Source organism: Myotis brandtii, unplaced genomic scaffold, assembly GCF_000412655.1.
Source record: "Myotis brandtii unplaced genomic scaffold, ASM41265v1 scaffold33, whole genome shotgun sequence".
In the NCBI taxonomy this organism is placed as follows: Eukaryota; Metazoa; Chordata; class Mammalia; order Chiroptera; family Vespertilionidae; genus Myotis; species Myotis brandtii.
In genome coordinates, this window is record NW_005362713.1 from 2,041,186 (window position 1) to 2,065,211 (window position 24,026).

Here is a 24,026-nt window from a genome sequence, read left to right on the forward strand (position 1 = left end):
AGACAATAAAACACAGAACCTGGCTGGAGATCCTGGATAGAACTTGGCTGGAGAACCTGGAGAGAACCTCGCTATGCTGATCAACTGAACGCTCTCTCCGTGTTATTCCTTCTTCGCCGACTCCGTCCACACCTTTGGGAACCCCTGGACCTGCTGGGGCTGGACCCCAGCAATAAATGTGTATAAATATTCTAATAAAATGCAATTCTCTATTTATTTTTACAAAAAGTTAATAAAACTAAAGAATATTCAGAGAAAAAAAAACTGACTAGATAAACAAAATGTGGTATATACATACAATGAAATATTATTTGTCTATAAAAATGAATTAGGGCCCTAGCAGGTTTGGCTCAGTGAATGCAGGGTCCCAGGTTCGATTCCGGTCAAGGGCACATATCTAGGTTGCAGGCTCAATTGCCAGCCCTGGTCAGGGTGCATGTGGGAGAGGCAACCAATCGCTGTCTCTCTCTCACATCAATTTTCTCTCTCTGTCCTCCCCATCCCTTCCACTCTCTCTAAAAATCAATGGAAAAATATGCTCAGGTGAGGGATGAATGAATGAATACAAAAATAAAAATGAATTAAGTACTGGCACATGCTATGACATGGATGACCACTAAAACATGCTAAGTGGAAGAAACCAGTAACAAAGGGCCATATTGTATGATTCCATTTATATGAAATGTCCAGAATAGGCAAATCCAGAGACAAAAATAGATTAATAATTTCCAGTGGCTATGGAGTGGAGAGTAAGGGGTAATTACTGTTTGTAGGTATGGGATTTCTTGGGCGGGGGGTGGGGGGGTGATGAAAATGTTCTGAAGTTAGACCATAATGATGCCTACACAACCTTGTGAATATATTGAAAGCTAATCAATTGTTTACTTTAAAAGGTTGAATTTACCTTGTTATGGGGCTAACTTATACCCCCCTCCCAATTTATATGTTGACCTCAGGATATGACTGCACTTGGAAATAGGGTGTTTAGTTTAAATGTAGCTAATTTAAATGAGGTCATTAGGGTGGGCCCATCTAATATGACTACTGTCCACATAAGGAGAAATTAGAACAAAGCATACACAGAGGGAAGATCAGAAAGACAAAGGGAGACATTGATCATCTAAAAACCAGAAAAGAGAGGCCTCAGAAGGCACCTTGATCTTGGGCTTCAGCCTCCAGAACTGTGAGGAAATAAATCCTGTTGTTTAAGCCACCGAGTTTATGTTACTTTGTTATGGCAGCCCTCACAAGCAAGTATTTATCCCAAATAAAGCAATTATTTAAAAAGACTGCTAAGTGCCTATCTGGTTTGGCTCAGTGGATAGTGTCGGTCTGCGGACTGAAGGGTCCCGGGTTCGATTCCGGTCAAGGGCACATGCCCAGGCTGTGGGCTCAATCCCCAATCAATGATTCTCTTTCATCTCTGATGTTTCTATCTCCCTCTCCCTTCCTCTCTGAAATCAATAAAAATATATTTTAAAAAATAAGAAATAAATAAAAAGACTGCTAAGCAATAAAAAATGTTATGCCAAAGGAAACATCAAAATTAGTAAATGAGAAAATAAAACAGATTTCTTACAATATCAGAACTAACGACATTAGATTTGGAGAGCATGGGCACAAGAGAGAGAGTAGACTCAGAATCAAACATTGCTGGTGCTTGCTTCCTAGCTGGGTGAAGATGAACATATTACTTAAATTTTGTAACTTGAGTGACATGAAATAACAAGTGGCTATTTTGCAGAATTTGCATGAATCAAGTATCACAGTTCCTGACAACATTAGGTAATGTTTGATTAGTGAAGCCATTACCTTCAGTATATTCCTTACTGTGTTTGCCACCAACTATGTATACCATTTGAGAATGATAACTGTAATTTATGACAACAGACCTCAGTACATAAAGGGAGAATGATAAAAGAATCTCAAAGTTTCAAAACTAAAAACTTTTAGGGGCCACATTGTTCAGCTGCTTCTCTTTATAGAGAAGGCTGGCTGGCCCCGGAAGGAAAGGCAACTTTCCTCACTGCCAGCGTGCCAACCAACTCCTGTGAGCACCGAGACAGCAAAGCTGTGTGCACTGAACTAGAGAGGCCACGAAGTAGATTAAATAAAAGATCATGACAACACATGAATTAAAAGTATATTCTGGAGAAAAAATAAGCCATCATTGAATTTTCCATGTGAATACACTCAAAATAAATGTACCTTTATTAAGGTCAAGTTCTTCCTCTTCCTCCTCCTTCTTATGTCTCTCTTCTGCACCATCAGTCTTTTCTGTTGATACCCACTGTATTTCTCCACTTGTTTCTTGCCACTCTCCACTCTTATCATGCTGAGTGGTGGGAGTATCTTTGATCAATTCATCTGTTTTACTTTCTGCCAACTGGGCTGCTCGCTCTCTCTCAAGGAATAGCTGACAAAAATTATTTTTGAAGAGATTAAAAAAGAGACCACCAACCGACATGTATGTAGCCAAATATAAAGTTCTATTTGTTTTTAAACATCACTAATCCTGAGAAGCAAGTTGTATGATAAAAAGGTTAAGTATCAATAAAAGCCCTTGTTTGGTTATCCTTGCTCTACATCTTATGAAGGCCAAACTGAAAGTATAAATGATGTTGGTATTCAATCAAGTGTCTACTAATGATGCAGGCAGGCATTCTGTTTGTAAGAATGAAAATCTCAGTACTTCCTTTAATTTGGATAATACTGACAAAAAAATTCAAGTAAAAAAGCTATAACTTGAATAATTAAAACAAAACAGCCCTAGCCAGTTTGGCTCAGTGGATAGAGAGTCAGCCTATGAACTGGAAGGGTCCCAGGTTCAATTCTGGTCAAGGGCACATGCCCAGTTGGTGGGCTCCATCCCCAGTAGGGGGCATGCAGGAGGCAGCTGATCAATGATTCTCTCTCATCATTGATGTTTCTCTCTCTCTCTCCCTCCGTCCCTCTTCCTTCCTCTCTGAACTCAATAAAAATGTTTAAAAAACAATATAAAACAAAACCCCAAGCAGAATGGATGAATTAACTGAAAAGAAGAACACTGAATAAAACTACATAATACTAGGTAAAAGCACCATGGCTTCTTTAAAAGAATACAAAAACCAGTAAAAAGTAAAACGTTTCAGAGAAAAGCTCAGAGCTGGAACTCAACTAATCATATTAAAAATGAAGTGCAATTGTCAATGGGAGTACACAGTGAAAACTCTAAGTCAAAAAGGGAATAATACCCTGAACCTCCTTGCCCTCACTTACTTGATCTTTCCTGTGTGGGTACAGTGCTGAATGCAGAGAGCATTAAACATACTGGTATGATTTGGGAAAAACCCAAAGTTACTAAAGACAACGACCTGATAATCAAATGCCAAGTAGACCTCAGAGATTTACTTAGTGTACAAAGAGTGGTCTATAAAATTTAATGCCTTAAAAAATAAAATTCAGGTTTTATATAAAGCAGCATTTCTTAAAATTGGTTCAAGGATCCCCAAGGCCCTTTCAGGGAGTCCATGAGGTCAATGACATTAAGAGGTCAAGTGACTTCTCTCATTCTCTCTGAATATACAGTAGAGTTTTACAGAATGCACAGGTCCTGTACTTATATTACTGCTCTAGTGCCTAATGGGATGGGTGCCCATGTTTCACAATTTTCTTAGTTTTGATTTCTAAATCAGTAAGTTTGGAAAGATAGAGCACATATAAACAAAATATCTTTAATTTTTAAGAGTATAAAGATCAAAATGTTTGAGATGAGAATGATGGGCTCCTAACTGCAATTCAGGAAAAGATCAAGTTGTTGTGGATTACTTTTGAGAACACAGTTCAAACATTATTAGTTTCAGATAGGCCAAAAGAATTAACAGGTTAGCAAAGCCTTCAGAAACAATGAAAAGGATGGTTTATTATCACTTCTGCATATATGCAAACTATCATTTAAGGAAATGACAAAGGCAGCTAGGAATTTATGAGACTGGAAAAAAATTAAAATTGTAATGTCCACCGTGGTCAAGAAACGAGAACTCACATACAGATTTTTTGGGGGAGATATAAATGGAAGGGAGAGGGAGTGTGTGTTTTGGGTGGGGTGAGTTGGAGATATCAATTTTAAATATTCATATTCTAACACAATTCCTACGCCAGGAAATCACTCCACAGACATACTCTGAAGAGCATGACCCGATATTTAGGTACATACAGTCCTGGGCGCAGGTCAGACCAGGAAGTACTGGAGGACTGACACTGGATGAGGTGGGGCTGAAGGCTGATTCCTAATTTGTGACTAATAATCTATTTTTGACTCATAAACAAACATGCCTTGCTTATGCTTTTCACTGACAATGCTTAAGGAGTGCTTACAACTGCTGAAGACAGTCAGCAGAGTAAAAGTTAGTGAGGGTATTCATTCTGACCCAGTGGACCTCTCACTGAACTGGTGAGAATGAGAGAGAAGTGGGAGGGTGGGGAGGAAAAGGAAAGGAGGGGAGGGGAGACAAGACAGAGAGAAGTGCAACTGATAAGGAAATTGGGCAGATGCAACCGACTGAAGGTGTTTAAGTTGTTGCTTACCTGCACTAAAGCCTGAACGGCATGAACTTGTCCAGCTATCCTTAAACTATCATCTCCTTCTCCACTGCAGAAGGAAGAATCGAAAGAACACGACGTTTCCATGTTGACAAGACAGTGCCGATTCCGAGCACTATATTCTACTAAATTTATCAGTAGACCTAGGCCCTACAAAAATCAAAACATGCATATTACCACAGGTGAGACTTAAAAGCAAATGAACACAATATACGTAACTTTTCCTGGTAACTAGAAACCTAATCAGTGTCCTACCATCTACAAAATAGTTAAAAACTAATATGTAAGGTAATGGTCTTCCCCAAAAATGATTTCACCACTTTAAAAAAAAAAAAAAATCCTCACCTGAGGATGTTTTTCCATTGACTTTAAAGTTGAAGGGAGGGAGAGAGAAACATGGATATGAGAGACATATGGACTGTTTGCCTCACACACACGCCCTGACTTGGGCTGAAGATTAAACCTGCAACCCAGGTATGTGCACTTGACCAGGAATCGAGCCCCCGAGCCTTTGGTGTGGGGGCAGACACTCTAACCACTGACCCACATCGGCCAGGGCTGATTTCACTTTTTAAAAATCTCCACTTTTAATTCTTATATTTATTATTTGTACATAGGGTCCTTTACAGCTCTTTTGTACAATAAGATATGTTTATAAGGAATCTACTGAAACCTGCAATATCTATATACATATAAAAGCCTAAGCAACTGGTCACTATGATGCACACTGACCACCAGGAGGCAGACGCTCAACGCAGGAGCTGCCCCCTGGTGGTCAGTGTGCTCTCGCCTCTGCGGCAGTGCTACTGAGTGGCAGCAGCAGGCCCAGTGGTGCTGGGATGAACAGGAGCGGTGCCCGGGCTTGGGCTCCTCCCCAGCTGCCTGCCACTTCCTGCACTACTATATCCCCCGAGGGGTCCCCGGATTGTGAGGGTGCAGGCCAGGCTGAGGGATCCCACTGGTGCACGAATCCGGGCACTGGGCCTCTAGTATCAAATAATTGGTTCTAACTACAAAACTAAGATGAAGTTTTCATTATCAACCAAGCACATAATCAACCAACTACTCATTTCTGAAATAGTTGCTTCGACTCACCAGCACTCTAATATCAAATCTCTGCTCCTGAGGTAGGTACTTTGGAACCTGAAGCACACAGTTCATCGCTGTGCTGATCAAGCCATCTTGTTCTCCTGTTTTGGTGCTGCCCCACTCTAAAACAGAAAACAGAGTGTGAAAGTGTTACTGGTTCTTCTTTATGATACCAACAACCAATATACATTAACAAGGATATTAAGTTAGAAATGTATAGCTATTTCTTTTTTGAAACACATTAACTATAATATTCCCAAGCCAAGATTCCAGGCTGGTTCTAAAATTATCAACTCCTAAAAGCAGTTAAATTTACTAGTATATATGAATAAGTGAATTACATGATGGCAATTTAAAAAAAATCACTATATCAAGAAAAGAAGAAACAAGGGAGTAACTTATTTTTACATGTAAATAAACAACCTTTCAGTGAGAATCTATGTAACACACATTACTCACCATTGTCGTTAGTTAAATTGAGCAGCACCCCAATAATGGCCCGCATGCAGTCTTCCACTGCTTTGCCCACATGGTTAGTGACATTCTGCTGAGGCAGAGGCTTGATATCAGGCAAGCATATACTGTTCTCAGCACGGTTATACTGCTGAATCAATTCTTCACAATGTTGCAATGCTCTTGAGAGAAAACAAAATGTAGACTATTATTCTAAACAAAAATAGTTAAATTAAAAACTTCTTACTTGGGCCTTAATGTTTCAAAATCTGTCATACATGCTGCCATATTAACTTACTTTTCTATTCCCTAAGTTAACTATTCAATTATGTACCAAGTATGTCTGGTATCACAATAGCTGCTACATTTGATTTATTTTGGGAAAATTTGATAATTTAAATTTTTCTAGGCCAAGTTAAATCATAAACTATACAGAAGTTTTTATCTCTATTACTTAACAGTTGTCCCCCATTTTACCATTCTCTCTAACACAAATGACTACAACCCTTCTCTAAACAAGCTAAAGTTTTAAGAGTTAACCCTAGACACTTCTGAATTTCACTTAGATGTTTTTTTAATGCATGCTCTTAGGTAGAGAATACTATTTATATTAATACTGCACAATAAAATGACCTTGTATAGATGGGTATTAAATACTTAATAAATATTAGAGCAAATGACAGGTCATTTAATTGATGTGTCTCCTGGCAGAATCAAGGTATCAGCTGTAGCCAAGGATTCTCAAGATGCTACCCAAAACAACAAGTGCATGTAATGCTTACGAAGGTATAATGTTTATGAGTGCTCTCTTTAAATCACCAAGTCCATTAAAAAAAAGTCAATGATGAGAGATGATGTAAGCTGCCAGCTGATATTCCATGCATCATATATCACACAAAATCCTTGAAGAAAACTACTGTATCTGTTCCCCCACAGCTGCCCTTTGGGTAGGAAGGTGTTCCTCACGCCTCATCTAAAATAATGTCTTACGTGGATGTTTAGGGATGTTTGCCAGAACTGCTATCCAGTGGTTCTCAACCTTCTGGCCCTTTAAATACAGTTCCTCACGTTGTGACCCAACCATAAAATTATTTTCGTTGCTTCTTCATAACTGTAATGTTGCTACTGTTATGAATCGTAATGTAAATATCTGATATGCAGGATGGTGTTAGGCGACCCCTGTGAAAGGGTCGTTTGACCGCCAAAGGGGTTGCGACCCACAGGTTGAGAACCACTGTGCTATACTGTTATTGTTCACTCAACTGCCTTAAGTAGTACTGAGCTAAATCACAGTTTAAATTGAGAGTTGGGTGGAGCAAAGTAAGGTAAATTATTTAATCTTTCAATATGTTATCCCTACATTTATCAGGGTTTTACAGAAGAGTTTAAAAAGCCAGATGAGTGATCTTTCACAAATATCCCACTCTGACCTCTACCTCTACTTCTAAGACATTTGACACAAAGTTCCTAGTTACAACAAAAGAGCTAAAACCTGTCCTTGTCAGGAGTCATGAAACATACAAGAGACATTTTAAAAATAACAGATTTAACTTGCAAGAAGACTCCCTTGTAAAGGAGGGTATAACAGAGTAAAAAAAAACTAGAATACATGCCTTAATGGTATGAAGTGTGATACAAAATTTACAAAATACAAGAGAGATGGGGAAGAAATTTACAGATTAAGAAAATCGATTAGAAACTAGACACTACGAGAAATTTGAGAATACTGGAAATTAAGTATTGACTGGACATATAATACTAGGCAGTTAATAATTTATGGGGTCTGAAAATAATAATGTGGCTATATTTTAAAGAGTCCTCTTGTATATATTTAAAGTATTTATGAATGAAATGATAAATTTGTGCTTTGCTTCAAGATAATCTAGAAGGGGGAATGAGAGGGTTACAGATGGAAACAAGACTGGCCAGGATTGATGATGACTCAATCTGAATGATAGTACATCAAGGTTTATTATACTATTTTGTCTCCTTTTGTCAAGTATGAAATTCTCCTGAATAAGAGGTTAAAAACAGATAAACTTGAGTCAGGTAGTAAGTGGGCCTTTGATACTATACTAAGGACTTTGAATATACATGCAAAACCAGTAAGGAACCACAGAGATTTGCAGTTTGGGATTATTTTCACAAAGCAGATATATATATGTATATATATATATGTATATGTATATATATGTATTTAAATATATTTTTATTGATTTCAGAGAGGATGGGAGAGGGAGAGAGAGATAGAAACATCAATGATGAGAGAGAATCATTGATCATCAGCCTCCTGCACACCCCCTACTGGGGATCAACCCCGCAACCCAGGAAGATGCCCTTGACTGGAATCGAACCCAGGACCCTTCAATCCGCAGGCCGATGCTCTGTCCACTGAACCAAACTAGCCAGGGCCAAAGCAGAGATCTGAGGATGTTAACCCCCTGTGGTGTTGTATTAGACAGGCTAGGATATCAAGAGTTAGGACAGAGAGCAGGAAGAGGCTGCTGCACTGGGGTGACAGTATTAGCCTAATGCAGTGATGGCAAACCTTTTGAGCTCGGCGTGTCAGCATTTTGAAAAACCCTAACTTAACTCTGGTGCCGTGTCACATATAGAAATTTTTTTATATTTGCAACCATAGTAAAACAAAGACTTATATTTTTGATATTTATTTTATATATTTAAATGCCATTTAACAAAGAAAAATCAACCAAAAATATGAGTTCACGTGTCAGAAGTGTCATAGGTTCGCCATCACTGGCCTAATGTCATGAATTCGGGCTGAGAGTGTGTGGAATGGGGGAAGGAGCTTCATACAGACCTGGGGGGAAGGTAAAAACAAAAGGGAAGAGCAGGGATAGTGATGTTTATTCATAATAAAAATAAGGCTAAGCCGTAACCGGTTTGGCTCAGTGGATAGAGTGTTGGCCTGCAGACTGAAAGGTCTCGGGTTTGATTCCGGTCAGGGGCATGTGCCTTGGTTGCGGGGCACATCCCCAGTGGGAGGTGTGCAGTAGGCGGTTGATCGATGTTTCTCTCTCGTCGATGTTTCTAGCTATCTCTCTCCCTTCCTCTCTGTAAAATCAATGGAATATGTTTAAAAAAAAATAAGGCTAATATTTTGTGTTTACTATATGCCAAGCATTGTTCTAGGCTTTATGCATATATATAAACTTTTTAAAAATTAATATTATTGTTGAAAGTATTACAGATACCCCCTTTTTTCCTCTATTGACTCCCCTTCTTCCTCTCCTCTATATTAACTCTTTTAATATATATTGTTCATAATATATATAAAATACAAGAGACATTTAAAAATCATTTTTAAAATTTAGAAATAATTTTATACATATTAATATACATTTTAAATGTTATAATTTAACATACATCGTGTATGTTATTTTTTTTATTATAACAACAACCTTGAGTAAGTAGATACAATTATTAACCCCCCTCTGAAGAACTTGTAGCAAGTAAAAAGCTGGGATCCACACTCCAGTCACTCTGGCTCCAGAATCTGCACTCCTAACTTTTACTATACTGTACTGCTTCTGGTACACAGAATTTGACAGAAAAAGTGTTTTATGGACGAAGATGATACAACATTATTTTCTTTAAGTCAATCTAAATGCTTTAAATAAAAAGTATGATATTTCAGAAAAACTTACTTAGCTGATGAAACAATGAGTTGTGAATCTTTATATGCTATCAAGTAGCTTTGATTCTCTGGATTATGCACTGTTACCTAAAAGGAAAAAATCTGAAATGATTGTGGCAATCCATAACTTCAGTCATTCACACACAACACACTTATAACTAGTGCTCTAACAGACAAAGATGAGAAAATTCAGCCCTTGTCATGTAAGGGAATAACAACCCACATGTTCCTGTTTTAAAATAATAAAGCTATCACTTTATTACAAAATTAAAACATTACTGTTACAACTGCTTGCTCATAATTAATGTATTCTGTGCTACACATTCACTGTAATGAATTACTAAGCACGTTGAATGTCAGAAAAGAGCAGTCTCTAACTTATACACAAACTAATCAAGTTCTTAAATGGATTCATTTAGAATAAAAAAAAATATACAGGAGTGGACAAAAGTAGGATTACAGTTGTGAGTACACAAAATAGTTTATTCTTGTACTAGTATTTATTAGTTGTATTATTTCCATACAAACAACTGCAAACCTAGTTTTGCCCACCTCTGTATATATCTGTTTATCAAATGTACTTGAAGTACTCTAGAACAGAGAAGGAACAATTTCAACTATGCCAAAATTTTTTTTAAAGATTTTATTTATTGACTAGAGGCCCAGTGCACAGATTTGTGCACCAGTGGGGTCCCTCAGCCTGGCCTGTCGGGATCAGTGGACCTCCGTGCCGCCGCAGCCCAGCCTTACCCGCCAGCTCATTGGGCTCCAGCCCACTGTCCACCTCGATCCCGCACAGCACAAAGTGGTGCGTGAAGTGGCAGGGGGCCAGGGAGGAGCCCAAGCCTGGGCTGGGCACTGTGCCACCCCTGCTCATCCCGTACCCACTGCATGCCTGCTGCTGCCACAGCTCGGGCGTGCAGGGGGAGTGTCTGTGGGAGAGGCTCGCACCGCTGCAACTGCGCTCGCCAGCAGTGAGCACAGGAGTTTGGTGCCCATCAGTCAGCGGAGCGGCGCTCCCACTGTGGGAGTACACTGATCACCAGGGGGCAACTCCTGCATTGAGCGTCTGCCCCCCTGGTGGTCAGTGCATGTCATAGCAACCGCCGGTCATCCCGTCGTTTAGGCTTTTATATATATAGATGGGGGGGGGGGGAGAGAAACATATTTGTTATTCCACTTATTTATGCACTCATTGGTCATTCTTGTATGTGCCTTGACCAGAGATCAAACCCAAAACCTTGGTGTATCAAGATGGTGCTCTAACAACTGAACTATCTGGTCAGGGTCCAAAAGTTTTAACTACACTAGATTATTTCCCCACATATGGTTCAACAAGCACCTGGCTACTCCAATCTGATTAATACACAATCTATGCATCCTCAACTTCACTGGCAGCATAATATCTCTGAACAGGGTTAAGTTATTCATTAAAGGCAAAGAACAAATATACTTATATGGCACACAGTTCAATAGTACCATTCTTCAACACCAAATATTAAGAAAAACCTTATTAATTAAAAAAACAAACACCTGACTGCTTTTTACTATCATTTTCCCTAAACAAGTTAACATAAAGGGTGTCCCAAAACAATGTGTAAACACTTTAATAGCTGATAGTTCAACTTTGAAAATGAAATGTATTTTACCAAACACTGCCTTTATAATTATTCAAAGTGTATGAATACAGTTTTTTGGACACCCTATATGTAAGTAGAATTCCATATTAAGGAAAGAACAATACCATTTGGCAATATAAACAAAACTGACATGCAAGGTTTTGTATGGAGCAGCAATATACATATTCTTAAAAGACTAAACTGCTCATTTAACTTGTTCATTAACATTGGTTGCTCAAAGAACGGATCACAATTACAATTTGGACTTTTTAAAAAGTGAAACTCTAGAGACACATAATATATATTACTTGGCAGTCTCATACAGTCACAATTAAGATTAAATAATTTTATCCAAACAGTTGTCTATACTTACACTTTCTAGAACTCGTAAACATCTCTCTGCTCCCCATAATGAGGCTACTAGTTTCTCTTCATCCTCATCTCTACTGAGATGATCCACACATTCTTTCACTAGGAGAAAAGACATGGATGTGTACCAATTAGCACGTCTCAGCACCTCAGTACCTGCCCCCTTGACGAACATTAAAAGCCAACTGTGCACATGCTGTGGATATGCTGGAACCTCTCTGACATGAATTATTCTAAGTTTTATACTATGAGATGTTGAAATGTATGAGACTCTAATTTACTGTAATTATTTTCTTTCCATTACTTCCCAATTACTTTCCATTACTTTCAAAGCATTAATGGCATTTCCTATGAGATTTACAAAATCTACTAAAAGAACAGGTCTTTTCAAGTGATGAAATTATTTTCGAAATATGTAAATAAAATATTTTTTCATGCTTTTAAATATATAAAAATGCTATGTGTGTATGTATCATACCTTTATCTACAATATGATCCAGACCACCCAAAAGCCGGAGTTCTTCTTTAAACCAGTCTCCTGCTCGTTTAGAAGTAAGGGATAGTAACGTCTCCATAGCTAAATGCCCAGTCTAAAAATCAGAAGTACCATTAATGAATCTTTACTCTTAACAATGATTCTGAGGCAACACTTCCAGAGGTTTTCTTTAGAAAAGTTCACTGCATGCCACCAGCCCATAAAATTCACTGTATTCTTTTTCTTTTTTAGAAAATTTTTATTGATGAGAGAGAGAGAAAGGGAGGAGAGAAAGAAACATCTATCCTTTATCTCCCACATGCACCAGACCAGGGACCAAACCACAACCTGGCCATGTGCCCTGACAGGGAATGGAACCAGGGCCCTTTCAATGTATGGACGATGCTCGACCACTGAGTCAGATTGGCCAGGGCCATAATATTATTTATAATGTAGTAAGTGCTTTTATAAGTAAAACTGAAGTGATTTTAATTTTTATCTAAATAGTCTATCAGTTGAAGAAATGGTTATAACCATTGGTTTGCTTTCATGGAAGTATAGTCTCATTTATCAGTTCAATGAAATAGATACTGGGGTTATTTCCAAGGTATAGATGCTCAACAGTGGGAGTGTTGAATTAAAGGGTGCCTGTACTTTAACTGCCAATCAATATATGTCAGATTAATTTACCACAAAGGCTAAAACAAGTAACACTCTAGGACAGTGATGGCGAACCTATGACACGCGTGTCAGAGGTGACATGCGAACTCATTTTTTTGGTTGATTTTTCTTTGTTAAACGGCATTTAAATATATAAAATAAATATTAAAAATATAAGTCTTTGTTTTACTGTGGTTGCAAATATCGAAAAATTTCTATATGTGACACGGCACCAGTTAAGTTAGGGTTTTTCAAAATGCTGACACGCCGAGCTCAAAAGGTTCGCCATCACTGCTCTAGGAGCAAAGTGTGGGCGTGTCAGTTGTTCTGAATCCTCAAAAGCTTATCACTTTAAATTTTTTTCCTGAGGGTAAAAAATTGTATCTTATTGCTTTGGTTTGTATTGTTCTAATTACAGTAAACTTCAGCATCTTTTCAAATATTGTTTCTCCTGTCAATTCTTCTTTCCTTATTTACCTGCTAGGTTGCTTATCTTTTGCTTATTGTTATATATATTTTCTTATTTATTAGTGTTTCAGATTTACCAGACTTAAACTTTATACTGCAGGGTTAGCAGCTTGGATATATATTGTGTGGCTACCATGACAAAACTATATATGGGACCACCACTAAAGGAAGCACAGAACAGTAAGTCATATTTACAACAAGACAAGTTTTTCTTTATCTTTATTTGCCTTTAATTATTATTTTTCTTTTCTATTGTATTTCATTCTAAAAGCATATAGTTATCCCCCCACCAAAGAGCAGTCTGATTCTTGTTGCAATAGGAACTTCAGCATAACAAAAGAAATGGTTTAATTAGCAAAGCTAGAAAGACCTGGTTTTCTTCCCAAACCTTCTTTCCTTTGTAATTTGCAAGCTTACATTAAATCCTCCTGACCAATTTGGAACTGAATATAAATTGGGTATTTAAAAATGCAAAAAACACATCTTACCATCAAATCTCAGTATTACAGATTTAGAAGAGATCTAGAACATTTTAGTCTAATTTCTAACAAAGCTAATGTCAAGGTGAAAATATAGAACTGAATTCAATGCTACAAAAACAGACCCATTCCCCCCCACTCCCAGTCTAAGTCCTTGAAAGAATAATTTAATGAGATTGGTTCCGGTATATTAGGCTCATGAGTCACATAGTGAATCTGGAGCCTAATGAGACTTTCTTTTTTAGGAAGAAAGGGGACAGTAATTTGATGTTAATATGGCAAAAGCTGGTAAGTTTTTATGCTAAAAAGGGACTTTATCATTTACTTCTATTGGCATAAAAAGGATTGTGGATATTTTAAGCTATTTTCAATATATTATATGCTAGCATTTTAACACAACCTACACAATCCAAACATTTACTTGAAAACTGAAATAGTCCCCATAGTTAAAGCACAGTCAAATCATTAATCAGAATATTATATTCAGCTACTGTTAGCTCTGTTATTTAAATTATACCTGAAAACACTATAATATTAATATTTTAAATTATCTTTCCAGGGCACATCAGTAGTGGCAGTATATTTCGAAGAAGAAATTAAGCAATTAATAAAACAAAACTTATGCATAGGGGGACAGTCAATGTACAAACAATGTCTACTTAAGATTTAAAACGAACAGATATTAAGAGAGAAACAAAGACATTCTAAAATTAGCAACTCTGTTCAGATTTTAATCATGTGAGTAAACTACTTAACACAATATAAAAAAATTATTATGCTGGTATTTACCACCCTAATAAATTCAACAAACCATGGAGGAAATTCAATAAACAAGTTTATCATGTTATTTAATACCAAATACCTGGAAAGAATTTAATATTGAACAATATGGGAGCTATAACAAACACATAAAGGTATGCAGCAAATAAAAATTATAGGCTCAAATTAATTCTTTATATAATTAAAAGTTTGTATATATTATAAAATATGAAAAAATAAATAAAAATTACGAATACATTTTACAAGTTGTATAAAAATAGTTTGGCGAGGTAGAGGGATTGTTTATCCACTACTGAGCATAAAACAATTTTTTGTCTAACTTTAATACATGAAAGTACTATTTAGTAGTACATGTCAATTTTGTACCCTGCCTTTTAATGTTAATTTGCTTTCCCTTCTCAACCCCCACTTTATTCAAATTCCATACTCTACCCTTCACCAAATAGAGCAATATCCCTAAGTCACAGCTGGCTAGCTCAACAATTTTTGAGGCCATTGCTGCAGTCTTCAGTTTAGTAAACAGTTGGAAAAAAACACTGTCTATGTAGATTTGATGTTGGAAATGCCTGAAAGCCAAGTTACATAGAAACAAATAACTTTATTTTTTCAAAATGACAAGGCGAATCATTTTCTACTGGCCTGGTAATCTGGAGGAGTATTACTGATTATACAAGTGAAAAAGACAGATTAAAAAAAAAAGAACTGGAATTAACCAAAAGCAACAGTCATTTTAAACTTGGAGAACCGTGTTGAGCATAAGGGTAGCACTTAATGGGACACCCTGACACACTCTAGAACGAGTGAATGCTCATTGAAAATGACCTTGCAGCCCTAGCCCGTTTGGCTCAGCGTCGGCCTGGGGACCAAAGGGTCCCGGGTTTGATTCCAGTCAAGGGCACGTACCTTGGTTGCAAGCTCCGGGACTCCCCGGCACGGGCCCTGGTGAGGGCTCGTGCAGGAGGCAACCAAGCGATGTGTTTCTCTTACATTGATGTTTCTCTTTCGTCTTTCCCTCTCTCTTCCACTCTCCCTAAAAATCAATGAAAAAATATCCTCGGGTGAGAACAACAACAAAAAATAATAATAAAAAAAATAAAGGAAAACATTAAAAAAAAAGAAAAAAAGAAAGTGACCTTGCAAAAATCTCTTAATTCTTATTGCCAAAACCCACAGAGAATAAGAATTCAAATTCCTAATAGCTTAAAAGTAACTTCTACATTAAAAAAAATAAAATCAAGAGAAAAGAATGAATGTGCTGGGGGGCAGGAGTGGGTGGGGAGAGGTCAATGGGGAAAAAAGGAGACGACATATGTAAAACTTTTAACAATAAAGAATTTTTAAAAAGAGAGAGAAAAGAATTAGGCAAAATGCAATAAAAATTTTACTGGCCAAAAAAACTACATATAGATGGGATAGCTTAGGAATTTCAGGCAGGGAACAGAATTATGCTCAGAACTAAACCTTCGGAAACTCTGCTGTATTATAAACCAGGAGGCTAAATGATTTGTCCAAAGTCACACACTTGCTGTGACTAAAAACTTTCTGGAAGTAATTTTCATTTTATAATGAAAAGAAGGAAGGAACCCACCGTTATATTTTCTAGATCAAGATGCTTGTTGTGTACAGTTTCACAGAGCCTTCGAATTTTTTCCTTGATTTTGTTCATGTCTTTTTCATTCAGTAGCTTAGCTGAAGAAGCATCTTGTTCCAGTTCTAGAAGTCGAATCATTAGGTCTAGACTAGCTCTATCAAGATCCATGTTCAAACGATCTCTACTCAATATGTACATGAGGGCAGCTGTACAAAGGGACAGATTCTTCAATGGACAAAAAAAAAAAAATTATGTAATCAATTAGTGGCAATTTCAGGAAATAAGACTATTTTGACATTTATTCACATGGTGGAAACCTTGAAAATGTTTTACTCATTGAAAACCCCACCCCTTAAAATATTCTATAGAAATGTGAATTAAATAAATAAAGTACTGTTGCATGAAGTTGTGCTTTCTGAAGACCTCCCTATATGAATGCTCCAAAGCGAGAATATAAGTGAAAGTACATATTTCTTTGGCTATTCCATGTTTAATAAGAAGTTTACAGTACATTTTTTTCAGCTCTATGTAATCCTATTTTACAGTACACTTCTCTATCATTCTTTAATATTAAGTAGATAAAGTCAAATTTCAAGAAACAAATTTCAATAAATAAAATCAATAATCTGTGCCCAGTGGCTCAGTGGTTGAGCATAAACCCATGAACTAAAGAGGTCACCAGTTCAATTCCCGGTCAGGGCACATGCCCGGGGTTTTGAGCTCAATCCTTAGTTGGGGGCCTGTAGGAGGAAGTCATCGATGTTTCTCTCTCATCAATGTTTCTATCTACTTCTCGCCCTTCCCGTCTCTCTAAAAGTCAATAAAAACATTTTTTAAAGTCAATGTATGTTTTAAAATCTGTACCAGAAACTTAGCTACATTTTTCTGTAAAATAAACACAACCGCATTTGTGTCAATATATAAAACTAAAATGCCCAAATAAACACATTTAGACTCATTTCTTTAAAATAAACCAATTAGGTCTGGCTGAACCAAGTATTTAAAAATAAAATTATGTGTTCTCAAAATCATTCAAATCAGGTAGCTGGCACACTTCGCTTATAATAGGTACTAAAACCTATAAGTAATGAAAGGGATATAGTTTAGGTCAGCATTATTTCAACATATAAGATATAATGTATTACACTTATTTCAATGCATAGAAACACAATTAACTATGTAAACATTTAAACTTTAAATCCCCCAAAGTAAAGAGATTTCAGACTAAGTGACTAATTAAATGCTTATACAGAAAATTAATTTTGGAAATTAGGATGACACAGTATAGGCTTTGGGAGTCCAATGCCCCCAAGAACACATATTAATGCCTTGGTTCTCTTATTTATATCTATATATATAAAACCCTAATATGCAAATAGATCAAATGGCAGAACAACCTGCTGCTATGACATGCACTGACCACCAGGCGGTGCGCACGGAGCATGGCGGGCATTGGCCGCAGCAGGATGGTGGAGCAGGTGAGCAGGGGCGCCAGACCAAAGCAGGGCGCCGGTCGCTGTCATCAGGGTGAGCCTCTGGTGGTTACTGAAAATTCTTTGCTCCTGTGCACCACGGTCCCACCTGGCACTTGCACCCGCTGCTGGCGCTGGCCCCGCTTGCACCAGCGGTGGCCCCACTTGCTCCAGCTGCCGGCACCACTGGCGCCAGCATCAGCAGGTGCAAGCGGTGGCTGTCGGCCCTGATCGCCCCTGAGGACTTCTCCATCTCCCCCTACTCCTGAGGGGGTATTGGGGCAGCAGCCACCGCTTGCACCCACTGCTGGCGCCAGCCCCAATCGCTCTGCGCTGTCAGTGTGTGGGAGCAGTGGTGGCAGGAGCCAGGCTGCTGGCAGACAGGGGACCAGGGACTGCAGCAGGAGGGGCTAGGCAGGGGTGCAGAGAATGGGCCGAGACCCGCCCCAGGGCCCACTGCAACCTAGAGGCCCACAGTTCCTTTCAAGGTGCACGAATTTGTGCACAGGGCCCCTAGTAACTGCATAACAAAACAAATGAACAGTCTCTTCTCTTCCCCCTCATCCTATATCTGCTACAACTTGGTAATGAAGTTTTCCTCACAGAGGGATAAGTACAATGCTTTCAGTTTCGGAAGACTCAGAGTGTCTCCCCTATTCTGCATTTAAACCATAATTTCCCAACAAAAAATATAAAGTCATCTCAAAATACCACTATAATAATTAGCAATGACTATTTTTTAACTTCAAAAATGTTAAACCTGACTTTTATCACATATTTTTAAGAGGAAACGTCAAAGTCAAAATGAAAATGAGAAATTCTTTTTCACAATGAGCTATGTTCCAATTCAACATCCAGACAAAATGCTCTTTAAAAAAGTTCAAATCCTTTTTTGTCATGCTACTGATATCAAAGATTAGTAAAAGATTTTTTTTCTAGTACTTTCTGGTTAGAGGAAATCAATGCTTATAGAATTAAATACAGTGGAACCTTGGTTTTCAAACTTAATTCGTTCTGGAAGGCTGTTTGAAGAGATTTGTTTGAAAACCAATCATTTTTTTTATTAGAAATAATGTAAATTGAATTAATCCATTCCAGACCCCCAAATGATTCCCTGCTTTAACCTTTCTTATATACAGTGCATGTCTAATGTACTGTTTAATTTATAAACACATCTTTTTTTTTAATCCTCAGACCTGAGGATAATTTTCCATTGATTTTTAGAGAGAGTGGAAGAGAGAGGGAAAGAGAGAAAGAAATATTGGTGTGAGAGAAGCACATCAATTGGTTTCCTCCTGCACAAGCCCCAGCAGTACTTGCCCTTGACCAGAATCGAACCTGGGACCCTTCAGTCTGCACTGAGCAAAACTGGGTAGGGCAACACTTCTTTTCTTAAATTTATCGAACCACCTTAATGAATCACTCTTAGCATTTGGTCCAGGGATGTCTTTCAGGTTTGCATGAATCTTTGCTTGTTTATATAGCACTGCCAAAATGGCTATCACTGGCTAACTGCTTTACATTTATCTAAATCAACAAGTTTTTTTACTTCAATTGTCTGTGATCATTGTTTCTTTTGCACCCTTAGTAATATTAGGAATCTTGATGGTCTCTTTATGTTTTAAAATTGTGTTGATCATTGGTTTGATTTTGCCAGCAACAAAAGTGTCTCTTTGTTGCCTGAGAGACACTTTTTGTCATGCTGCGGTAGCAGCCTGAAAGGATTGTCAGGTCGAAAACCAAAGTTTGGTTGACAACTGAGACATTTTTCTGTGAACAACTTGGCGGAGAACTGAATTGTTTGACATGGGGTATCCAGTATGCTATAACTGAATAATGTTATGTTTTTGTTAATCCTCACGTGAGGATATTTTTCCCCCATTAATTCTTAGGGGGGGGGAGAGAAACATCAATGTGAGAGAGACATCCATTGGTAGCCTCCCACATGGATCTGGGGCTCAGGATGCAACCAAGGTACATGCCCTTGACCAGAATCGAGTCTGCGACCTTCCAGTGTTGGTGGGCCAACACTATACCCACTGAGAAAAGCAGGCGAGGGCCTGAATAATGTGTAAACAATATAAACTGAGCAGAGGAAAAAATGTCCTGAGAAAATAATCTTAAATGATTAAGCAAAAACTTCTAGCATGAAGCTCTATATTTAGCAAATAAAACTCAATCCACATATAGGAAATACTTATATCTGAATATACATAAAGATATTTGTCAATAACCAAACAGACTAGAATTTTTAAATAATGCTTCTCAAACCCAGAAACTTAAAAATACCTGATGGTGCTGGGAATCATCCAAGGTTTTAAAGACCATTGCTACCATTCCGTGTGCTCTCAGGTGCATTCGAAAACTGGGCATGGCGCATTTAGTAGCCAAGCTAATAACACTAGAAGAAAATAGACTAGTTAGGGAGACTAAAAATAGCTAGTGCATTAGTATTTTGTTCGTACAGTACCAAAACAAGGGCATGGGGTAGGATGTCAAAGCTTTGCCTGTACAGATCACAATATAAAAAGCATGAGCAAACCAGATTATTAAAAATTTACTAATATATATGTGATTAGGTATGTTATATTAAATGATATAAATAACAAATGATCATCTTTAGTTTATTTCTTATAGTACTTACTACCATGAAAAGCAAAAAGTCTCAGCTCCTCTTCATAATGCCTCAATACATGTATTTTATATTTGATTGAATATATTCTGATTGACTGGATAATTCAATCAAATCAAGACATTCAATCCTATATAATAAAAGTGTAGTATGCAAATTGTCCCCTCAACCAGGAGTTGTCCAAGAGTTTGACCAGGGGCGGGGCCGGCCGGGGGAAGGGAGGGAGGCCCCAGCGGTGGCAGGCAGCTGGGGGAAGGAAGGGAGTACCTGGCTGGTGGCTGGCAGCCAACAGCGGCTAGGGACCCTACCAGTGCACAAATTTTGTGCACTGGGCCTCTAGTCTATACTAATAAAAGGGTAGTATGCTAATTAGATTGGATAGATCAGATGTCTCCCGGACATCCTTCCTGACAAAGCCGGGACCCGGGTGAAGCCGCTCAGGGTCCTGGGCACCTGGCCCAGGCGAAGCCACCGGGAGGTCCCAGTGCCGCAGCCCCTTCCACAGAGGTGGTGGGAGAGGGGGCTGTGCGGTCCTGCCCCTTCCGCAGAGGCAGCCACAAAGGCAGCAGCGTTGACCTGGTCCCACGCCTCTGCAGAGGTGGGGGGTACAGGGAGCAGCACGATCCCAGAGCCTCCACAGAGGCTGGATGGGGTGTGACCATGGTGCCTCAACCTCCCACACCCCTCCCCCAGACGGCCTGGCCCCAGATTGCCCCCCCCCAACCAGTGGGCAGGACAAGCGCTAAGAAGCAACGAGCCCGGTTTCTGGTTGAGCCACACTCTCCCCCACCCCCGCCCGTGCTCAGCCAGAAGCCAGGCTCACAGCTGGTGAGCACAGTGGAGGTGGCATGAGCCTCTCCCGCCTCCGCAGCAGGTGGGCGGTAAGGAGCAAGGGGTCCTGGACTGCGAGAGCCCCAGACTACGAGAGAGATGTCTGAGTTCCAACTGAGGCCCGATCCCTGGGGGGTCCTAGATTGTGAGGGCACAGGCCGGGCTAAGCGACCCTCCCCCCCCCGCACGAATTTCATGCACCAGGGCTACTAGTCTATCTATATAAAAGCCTAAGTGACCATCGCAACTGAACGGACAACCAAACAGGCTGCATGGGGCGACCAGGCTGGCAGGGGGGTTAGTGAGGGGCGACCAAACGACTGAGCAGCAGGCTGCGTGGGGCAACCAGGCCAGTGGGGGGGTGCGGAGGGGGGTGGGGAAGTGAGTGGCGATCAGGCCAGCAGGCAGAGGCGGTTAGGGGTGATCAGGCTGGCAAGGGGGGCAGTTAGGGGCGATCAGGCAGGCAGGCAGGTGAGCGGTTAGGAGCCATTGGTCCAGGACTGTGAGAGGGATGTCCGACTGCAAAATGGCAGTCGGACATCCCCTGAGGGGTCCCGGATTGGAGAGGGTGCAGGCTGGGCTGAGGGCCCCCCCCCCCCGTGCACGAATTTCGTGCACCGGGTGTCTAGTATATATAAAAAAGCTGAAGTGACCGCTCCGGTCGCTATGACACGCACTGACCACCAGGGGGCAGACACAACGCAGGAGCTGTCCCCTGGTGGTCAGTGCGCTCACATAGCGGGAGTGCCACTCAGCTGACTGACGGGCGCCAGACACCGGGCTCATGGCTGGCAAGCGCAGCTGTGGTGGCGCGTGCCTCTGCCGCCTCGATGGCAGTGCTACCAAGACGTGGCAGGCGCAGCAGGAGCGGTGTGGCGCCTGGCCCAGGTTCAGGGCTCCGCCCTGGCTGCCTGCCACTTCTCGTAATACTACATCCCCCGAGGGGTCCTGGATTGCGAGAGGGCACAGGCCAGGTTGAGGGACCCCCACTGGTGCATGAATCTGTACGCTGGGCCTCTAGTATAATATGCAGAAGGTTATCCAAATTAAAACAGGCTTAATTTATCAAATTTACTACTTGCATGTTTAAAATACTGGGCTGTAGAAAAACTTAGGGATTCTTTAGCATAACACTTCTTTCAAGAATCTGGAAACTGAAGCCTAGATTATGCTAAAAGGATATAAACATCCAACTTTCCTTCCTCCATAGAATAAAATCCCTTATAAAAAATTAATCACATTTTAATATATTATAACTGACTATAAACTATATCCATGGTAACAAAATCACAAATGTTTAGCTCTATCCATTTGAAAAACTTTAATGAGCTATATAGCATGCATATAATTATCAAATGTAAAAATAAGAGCTTACCTAAGGCAACGTGTGTTTAGAGGCTGAGTGCTCTTTAAGCCACTTAACAAATACTCAATGTCATCAGTGAACTCTTGATTTTCACCAAATTCCACCACATCATTGAAGTGCTTCACGTGCTGAACAACAGTATATAACTGCCAAGAAAATAAGTCCATCTCTTTTATAATTATGAACTGGTATATTTAGTTAAATCTATAGGCTTGCTGTACTGTATTTAAAAGTGTATAAAATAATTTATTACATGGCCACTGAAAGTTGCTTTTAAAACACTGGTAGTACTAGGACCAGATAAGTTCGTGACTCAAAGCTGTGGATATCAATGTACTGTATTTGTGCAAGACACTAAAATGCTCAATGTTAAACACAACAACCTATCCATGCATAGAAAAACTATATAACTGCTTACTTCTTTGTCTTCTTTTCTGCATTTTAGTGCGGTAACTATATCTTGGTAGGGCTGAGTAGGTATTGTCACAGTTTTTATCACTTTGGGTGGTGGTGCAGGAGCCTTAAAAACTCCATCATCTTTTTGATTTGGTTCCTTTGAAGACAGCCTCACCTATTAAAAAGGGTATTAAGTTAGTTATTCTAAAAAAATATATACATACAAATAGTAACATGTCCTCTACCTAGCAAATTTAGTTTAAGAAAAAAAAGATGGGTCATAAGGGACATGAAAGGTCATAAGGTACATTTAAAAATTCCATTTACGCCCTGACCGGTTTGGCTCAGTGGACAGAGCGTCGGCCTGTGGACTCAAGGGTCCCGGGTTTGATTCCGGTCAAGGGCATGTACCTTGGTTGCAGGCACATACCCAGTGGGGAGTGTGCAGGAGGCAGCTCATCGATGTTTCTCTCTCATCAATGTTTCTAACTCTCTATCCCTCTCCCTTCCTCTCTGTAAAAAAACCAATAAAATATATTTTTTAAAAAATTCCATTTACTACTAGGTAAAATTAATATATGTTTTACTTACAAAAGAACCACTCAGGAATTCCTGCTGTTCTTCCTTAAACTTACATTTCACACAATCTGCTATTTGTCTCTAGGACTATTAGAAGGAATAAAGAACCAAAATTCCATATATAAATAGCATTGAAAAGAAGCTAGGGATGGAATAGAAAAACTACAACAGATAGATAAAAGAATTTTTAAAGTACAGAAAGCTGTACTTTAGGGTAGAATAGCCAAAATAAGAGCACAGCATATAATTACTAATATGTACAATGATGATTTTATACTAGTAAAAGAAGTTTAATGTATTCAACTTAAGAAGAGAGGGAACTAATTATCGTATCTAATAAAAGAGAAACATGGTAATTAGCCGTACATCCGCTACCCTTCCCATTGGCTAATCAGGACAATATGCAAATTAACTGCCAGCCAAGATGGCGGCCGGCAGCCATGCACTGAAGCAAACAGGGAGACTTGCTTGCTCCAGTGAAGGCGGACTCCAACGTTCCCCGCCTGACTTGCCGGCCTCTCAGCTGCA

The 24,026-nt window shown here is 39.3% G+C and overlaps 1 protein-coding gene across 6 annotated transcripts in view; it reads right to left on the bottom strand.

The window, feature by feature from the left end:
- WAPL (WAPL cohesin release factor) overlaps positions 1-24,026 on the bottom strand; it is a 109,134-nt gene that overhangs the window by 12,775 nt on the left and 72,333 nt on the right. For 4 of the 6 annotated variants that reach the window (XM_014543630.1, XM_014543635.1, XM_014543632.1 and 1 more), the window contains 11 exons: positions 22,942-23,094; positions 22,533-22,669; positions 19,984-20,110; positions 16,220-16,447; positions 12,248-12,359; positions 11,774-11,871; positions 9,792-9,868; positions 6,130-6,305; positions 5,677-5,792; positions 4,567-4,731; positions 2,209-2,416 (listed from right to left, as the gene is read on the bottom strand). In XM_014543630.1, coding sequence (XP_014399116.1) covers positions 2,209-2,416; positions 4,567-4,731; positions 5,677-5,792; positions 6,130-6,305; positions 9,792-9,868; positions 11,774-11,871; positions 12,248-12,359; positions 16,220-16,447; positions 19,984-20,110; positions 22,533-22,669; positions 22,942-23,094 — 1,597 coding nt within the window. The remainder of the gene's footprint in view (positions 1-2,208; positions 2,417-4,566; positions 4,732-5,676; positions 5,793-6,129; positions 6,306-9,791; positions 9,869-11,773; positions 11,872-12,247; positions 12,360-16,219; positions 16,448-19,983; positions 20,111-22,532; positions 22,670-22,941; positions 23,095-24,026) is intronic. The other 2 variants (XM_014543631.1, XM_014543633.1) reach the window with 1 other exon arrangement.